The following is a 7,716-nucleotide window of genomic DNA, read 5'->3' on the forward strand; positions in this document are numbered from 1 at the left end:
CTGTTGTATTAACAAAGATATTTTATTCAAATTCAAAGAAAACTAATTTTAGAATAGCAAATACTGTGACCTTGAGAAGTTTCAGCATTTTCACCTTACAGTGTATATATTGTCAAAAACAAATGAAATATTCAACAAATGACTCTGCTATCCTGAACTGATGTTGTCCATTGCAAGGTCCCAAAATGGGACCAACAACGATATTATATTATATCTACTGAAAACTTGTTGAATGTTTGCCATGTAAGTCCCTTTCGAATATTTAGTTATTCCCATTCTTGCTTCATAACTTGTTTGTCCACGTGTTACAATAACCACATGCCAAAACAAAAATCCAAACGAAACTAGTGTACCTGCTAAACTCACGTACAACATCAGAAATAATCCTAAATATCGGAATGATGGTATCCGACCTTGTAACAGAGTTACAATAGTGTTGAAGAATAAAGAAAAGAAGGTCTGTGGTCCTTGAAATTGAATTCCATAAAGAAAGTATAGATACTTGGCAATTAATAACAATCCATAGAAAGTACCTATTCCCATGAACAAAGTGAAAAGAATAAAGTACACATGGTTGGATTTTCCGATGCAAACACCCATAAAGAAACAATGGTGATCTCGTTTTATTACACATTTTTCACATAAAAAGCAGTGATGCGTCCTTAACGAAACAGCAATATTACATGTTCGGCAAAATTTCTCAGATTTTTTCCTACGGATCTGCCCCTGCCTTTCGTCTTTGCATCGTACTTTCCTTTTAACAATTTTACAATTGGCAGGCACATGTCTGTCCCTTTCCTCTACTTTACCACCTTGTGAAACATTCACTTCCGGTTTAGTTCCCGTTTCCGTAAAGATGCACGTGAGGTAATTTCCTACGACTGCAGTAAATATATACCAAATACCCAGTCTATGTTTAAAGATCATCATTCCGTCATGTCCGTAACATTCCGGTACAATATAGAAAAATGACACGTGCGTTACCATCACAGTCATCGTTATGATATATATGGCACAAACTGCGTTCAGTAAAGCTTGTAAGCGAATTTGGCTAGAAACTCCGCGTCGAAATATCAACGAATAAATTGCCATTCTTCAAACATAAACTTAGAACTTGTAAAGCTACTCAATTTTTTCTATTTCTGATGAGTAATAACATCATGTAAACCACTGTTTATTACATTATTAAGTCCAAAACACTTTGTACCGATACATTGTTTTTACTAGTTTTAATATACAATAAAATTATGAAAACTGAATATTGAATATCTTTCCATTGCTTTATCCTTAAGCGTCTTATCAGATCTTTTAAGCCCTTTTAAACCACAATTTAGATCTAGATTAAGCTGGGAAATCAATGAAAATTTTAATATCATTCTTTGTATACCTCTATACTGATACGGTTTGGTTTATGTGTGTCGGTGATAAGAAGGATGTCCTTGTAGCTGAAAAAAATCTTCTGATATGACACTTAAGTTAAAGCTACTTGCCCACAGTTTGGGTGTAAATTTTTTAACATGTTCATTTCCACCAAGTTTGGCATAGAATGTATATGTGACACTGAAAAAAAAAAGATAAAGTGGGTAAAAATAAAAGCAAATTTTCTGCATTATTTCTAAAGCGCTGCAACGATTTACTACCTTCTTCACAATATTTATGGTTTGATATTTATTAGAATATCTTGCAAAAATCTCGTCAATAAGTTTGTACCACCAGTCAGAGTACTTTTTTCAGAGAAATTATCTTTCGCATAAAATGTGTGGGTTAGTCCCTTTAAGACTACATGTATCTTACGGTTTTCGACCAAATTTCGAAATAATCGACGTGTTAAACCAAGAAAAGTATACGTTGGATAATAACAACCAGATGAAAACTTTAGGATGCAAATCATCAAACGGCAATCGTGAAAATGTGATTTGTTTTTGCTTTACTCTTCGATTTATTGGCTTCTGCTTTTCTGTTTTACCTAGTAGTCTTGTTTCGTTATATATATAGTCACATTAGATAAGGATTTTAGCTGTTTGAGTTTTCCCACATTTTTCATGTATCCATGTTCGATACTGTTCCATTTACGTTAAAATGACATGACAAATAGGCAAAATAAAAAGGTTAAAGGAATATAAGGACAAAATGGGAACATGAGCTTTTTAAGTAATAATCGAGATTGCGTTAAACGAAGGGCATGCATTAAAACTGAAAATATATTACACCAACGCTGCGTATCTTAAATTTAAGAGAATGTCTTCTCCCTTTAGTTAAAGAAACGGTCAGTTCCCCTTTCTTTAGATTGATTAAACTGATCCAATGTTATTTACTTTAACAGCTATAGATGCCATCAATTAACCCTTAGCCTGCTAAATTTCTAAAATGGATTGGTCCATCATTCAATTTGGACAGTACCACTTATTACTTGGAGGGGTGTTCACCGAAAATTTACTGACTGAATAGCGAACAGTGCAGACCATGATCAGACTGTACGGATGTGCAGGCTGATCTTGGTCTGCTCTGGTCGCAAAGGCAGAATCACTTGCCGCCAGCAGGCTAAAGTGGTTTGTTTAAATTCATTGAAACAATACGAAGAGGTTACGAAAACAATTAACTCGAGTGAATCATTTACTCGGTCTATTACCGATTCGTGTTATTGAGATATGTTAAAACATAGTTCTGCGATATATTATTTTAATTCTAATATATATGTCCTTCGTGTAAGCAAGTAGATGAAATAGGGAAGCACTATTTAATGGCGCATGTATGGTACGTTGACATGACTTCAACTTGTAACCGTGTTTTAGGAGTACTAATAAACGGGAACTAACATATCCCGCGGAATATCTTAGGAGTGTCAGAGTAGACGTCTAGTGAGTAACACATCCCGGAGTGTCAGAGTAGACGTCTAGTGAGTTATTCTACGTCTGTGTAAATTTAATTTTAAAACCGCTCTGTTATACAGTATTGATTCTAGAAACGTCTTTTATCTAAAATAGTAGATCAATAAATGAAATAATGTGCATATTCTCTTGTATTTTATGTTATCAAAGTATCAATTTTGATGTCATATCTTCATTGATTTTGTACTTGAGCAACAAATATGTTTGACGTAACAACATAATACAAGGCCACCGCCTGAAAGTGTCTCGCCCATAGGAGCTTGACTCATGAAATAGGTGCAAAATGAGTTTTAAAACCATCTTCATTGAAAACATGTCAATTTTGTGAATTTTCAAAGGCTTATTCCTTCAAGGTCAATGTCACTAGGGGGCCGGGACTCGCTGTAGATAAGTAAAATTTTGAACCATCCTTACAATTTTAAAGCAATATGACATTGTGAGTAAATGTCATTTTTGTGAATTTTCAAAGAAAAAAAAAGTGCTAATTTCTTCAAAGTCAATGTCAATAGTGGGCCAGGACTCACCAGAGGAATGTAAAACGATTTTTGAGCCATCCTACAAAGTTACAAAGCAATATGTGTAACTTTTTTGGGAAGTCATTTTTGTCAATTTTCAAGGCATCAAACAATCTCACCATGGCAGTGTAAAACGAGTTTCACGGTTTCAAAGCATTATATATGTAACGGGTTTTGAGAAATTGTCATTTTTTTGTGAATTTTCAAAGGCGTCAAGAAAATCTAACAAAAAACTAATTTCTTCACGGTTAAGGTTACTAGGGGGCCAGGACTCACCATGGAGTGTAATATTAGTTTTTAAATCATCCTACAAGATTTAAAGGAAATATATAAAACTATTTTTGAGTAATTGTTGACGCCGTCGCCGGAATTTGGATCGCTTAGTTCTCTAAAAGTGGGCGAGACAAAAATGCTGATTTTGTCAAGGTCAAAGTCAGTAGGGGATAAAGACAGTTTCTAAATCATCCTACAAGATTTAAAAGAAATATATGTGACGGTTTTGAAGTTTTTCCCAACAGTTTCTGTTGATGTCGCTGCCGTCGCCGCCTCCGTAATTTGGATCGCTTAGTCTCGCTAACACTAATAGTGGGGAGACAAAAAGGAAGGACATAATCTCCCAACGATCTCTTATAAAAAATATGTGTGAAGTTTGAATAGGATCCCCTCTGTGGATACGGAGATACTAGCTCGTAGACAGAACATAACCAATTCAGGATGCAGACACAGACGAGAGCATTTATCTCTTCCTATGCCTTGAAAAGTCTAGCAAAAAATTATATACCCGGTATTGCAATTTTCTCATTGTTGTAAGTTAAACAAGCTGCAAATCATATTTTTGATATAAGGAGTTTTGTATGTACAAATATTTTTACATCACTCATTTGAAACTGTATAATATAATAAAAATGCATACATGCATTTCATTTGATTACATATTTCCTGCCTTACCTATGCTAATTTTGGCAGACATTAAAACTGTTGCCACTATAACAGTTACAAAATTTAATTATGCCCACCCCCCACCCCTATTGATTTTGAGGTCTGTATGTCAAGGGTCAAGGTCACAGTGACCCTGAACAGTAAAACGGTTTCCGGATGATAACTCAAGAACACTTAGGCCTAGGATCATGAAAGTTAATAGGAAGGTTGGTCATGACCAGCAGATGACCCCTATTGATTTTCAGGTCAGTATGTCAAAGGTCAAGGTCACTGTGACCAGGAACAGTAAAATAGTTTCCGGGCAATAACTCAAGAGTGCTTGGGCCTAGCGTCAGGAAAATTGAAAGTTAGGTTGGTCATGACCAGCAGATGACCCCTATTGATTTTGAGGTCATTAGGTCAAAGGTAAAGGTCACATTGGCCAGGAACAGTTAAACGGTTTCTTATCTTCTTGTCCAAAACCATAGGCCCTAGGGCTTTGATATTTGGTATGTAGCAAAATCTAGTGGTCTACCAAGATTGTTCAGATTATTTCCCTGGGGTAAATATGGCCCCACCCCGGGGGTCAAATGGTTTATATAGGAAAAAACTTTGAAAAACTTCTTGTCCAAAACCACAGGGCCTACGGCTTTGATATTTTGTATATGACATCATCTAGTGGTCCTCTACTAAGATTGTTCAAATTATTCCCCGAGGGTAAAATATGGCTCCGCCGTGGGGGTCACATGGTTTACATAGACTTATATAGGGAAAAACTTTGAAAATCTTCTTGTCCAATCCACAAAGACTATGGCTTTGATATTTTGTAATGTAGCATCATCTAGTGGTTCTCTACCAAGTTTGTTCAAATTATCCCTCTAGGGTCAAATATGGCCTCGCACCAGGGGTCACATGGTTCATATAGACTTATATAGGGAAAAACTTAGAATCTGCATGTCCATAACTTACATCATTCAAATTTGGACCACATGTACAGTTTTGAGTGGCAAGATGAACCGTGACATGAGTTGACCTAGTGACCTACTTTCACATTTCTGTAGCTAAAGCCTTCAAATCTGGACCACATGCATAGGTTTGTGTACCGAAAAAAAATTTGACCTTGTTATTGACCTAGTGACATACTTTCACATTTTTGAAGGTACAGGCTTCAAATTTGGACCACATGCATAGTTATTTGTTTCAAAATAAAATTTTACCTTTATTTTGACCTAGTGACCTACTTTCACATTTCTGAAGGTACAGGCTTCAAATTTGGACCACTTGCATAGTTTTTGTGTTCCGAAATAGAATTTGACCTTGATTTTGACCTAGTGACCTACTTTCACATTTCTCAAGCTACAGCCTTCAAATTTGAACCACATGCATAGTTTTGTGTACTGAAATGAACTTTGATCTTGAGATTGATCTAGTGACCTACTTTCACATTTCCTCAAAATTGGACCGCATGCATATTTTTGTGTCCTGAATTGAAATTTGACATTGATTTTTACCTATTACATACTTTCACATTTCTCAAGATACAGCCTCCAAATTTGAAGCAAGTGCATAGTTCTGTCTACCGAAATGAACTTTGACCTTGAAATTGATCTAGTGACCTACTTTCACATTTCTCAAGCCACAGCTTTCAAATTTGGACCACAAACACATTTTGTACCGAAATGAAATTTGACCTTGATTTTGACCTTGAGCTAGTCTTGAAATTTGAAACATTCAAAAATGGCTCAGTGGATGGCGCTAAGATCACTCTGTAATCTCTTGTTAGGTTAATAAGTTAAAGGTCAAGGTCAGATTAAACCAGAATGGTAGAACTTTTGTTTACAGCGAGCATATAATTTCTGTTCCTTGTGCGATTACTGAATGCATCAATGGGGAGCATTTCGTGTTCGACGAGCTCTTGTTTTTTATTTGATATAACATCAAGCGACTATTCGAAAAATTGATGCAATTATGGGGTCAAAATATTACCAGAGATTTTCAGACAAAAGAATTAAAAATAGAGAAAACAAATAATGTGCCTGTGTTTGTGGAACTGGATGAATCTTGCACTATATGGCAATGCATGACCATGATGGTAAGCAAGTGTTCAAAGTTTCAAAGCCATACAGATCAAACAGTTCAGACAAAATATGGAATGGTATGCAAAACTCAACTAATGTCTATGTCAAACAAGTGTTCAAAGTTTCAAAGCCACATGACAAAACGTTTTTACAATACATAGACTTGTACGAAATCTGAGCCGATTTCCAAGTCCAAAAAGGGCCATATTTCACCCAAAATACTTGACAGAGTTATGTACTCTTGCCTGCAGGTAGAAACTGTTATAATGAACAAGAGCTCAAAGTTTGAAGAAAAAATCTTTGATGGTATACAAGATATTACCACTTCATACAAACTTTAACGCCGACCCCGGGGTGAGTAATATAGCTTTCCATATTCTTCGAATATTCGCGCTAAAAACCGAATATTTTCCCAGATTGTTTGAACTGTTTATTATGCCCCCCTTCGAAGGAGGGGTGTATTGTTTTGCAGATATCGGTCGGTCTATCGGTATGTAGACCAATCCGTTTCTGGATGATAACTCAAGAACGCTTGGGCCTTGGATAATGGACGTTGATAGGGTGGTCGGTCATAACCAGATGACCCGTTGATTTTGAGGTCAGTAGGTCAAAGGTCAAGGTCACAGTGACCAGTAACAGTTTAACGGTTTCCAGATGATAACTCAAGAACGCTTGGGCCTAGGATACGAAAGTTGATAGGGAGGTTGGTCATGACCAGCTGGTGAGCCCTATTGATTTTGAGGTCAGTAGGCCAAAGGTTAAGGACACAGTGAGCCGGAACAGTAAAACCGTTACCAGACGATAACTTGAGAACGCTTGGGCCTAGGATCACAAAACTATATAGGGAGGTTGACCAGCAGATGATCAGGGTCACTTTGACCAAGAACAGTAGAACTTTTGTGCACAGTGACCAAATAATTTCTTTTCCTTGTGCAATTACTGAATGCATCAAGGGGACATTGCGTGTTCTATGAGCTCTTGTTATGAGCAAGGTACGCAAAATATACATGTCATCGATTTAGCTTACAACACCAGGAGGAGGATCCCCTCTAACTGTGAATTTACTTCATAAACACCCCTGTGACCAGACACAAAATGTGATGGTCAACATGCACAAGAAATAGTACTTGTATGGCCAGAGAACAGTAATGTTTGTTACAATACACTATTTCTGCAATAGCAATCTATTTTTGACATCATCTGGCCATTAGTAATGATGAGGTAGACACATGACCTTATCTGTGATAATGGTCAATAGACACAGTCCACTAGATTGCAATTTGGCCAAAGTTAGGATCAGAAAGGAAAGTACACAGC

At 36.5% G+C, this 7,716-nt stretch overlaps 1 protein-coding gene across 1 annotated transcript; it reads right to left on the reverse strand.

Annotated features, from left to right (window-relative positions):
* Positions 1–1,395, reverse strand: LOC128553277 (uncharacterized). The gene has a single exon (XM_053534434.1). It carries the CDS (start codon positions 1,090–1,092, stop codon positions 148–150), a length of 945 nt encoding a protein of 314 aa, XP_053390409.1. The 5' UTR covers positions 1,093–1,395; the 3' UTR covers positions 1–147.
* Between the last annotated feature and the right edge of the window lie 6,321 nt (positions 1,396–7,716).

Source organism: Mercenaria mercenaria, chromosome 1, assembly GCF_021730395.1.
Source record: "Mercenaria mercenaria strain notata chromosome 1, MADL_Memer_1, whole genome shotgun sequence".
NCBI classification, from domain to species: Eukaryota; Metazoa; Mollusca; class Bivalvia; order Venerida; family Veneridae; genus Mercenaria; species Mercenaria mercenaria.

What these genes read in the sequence shown, in the direction of transcription:
- LOC128553277 (XM_053534434.1), bottom strand. Translation starts at nt 1,092, where the DNA reads ATGGCAATTTATTCGTTGATATTTCGACGCGGAGTTTCTAGCCAAATT.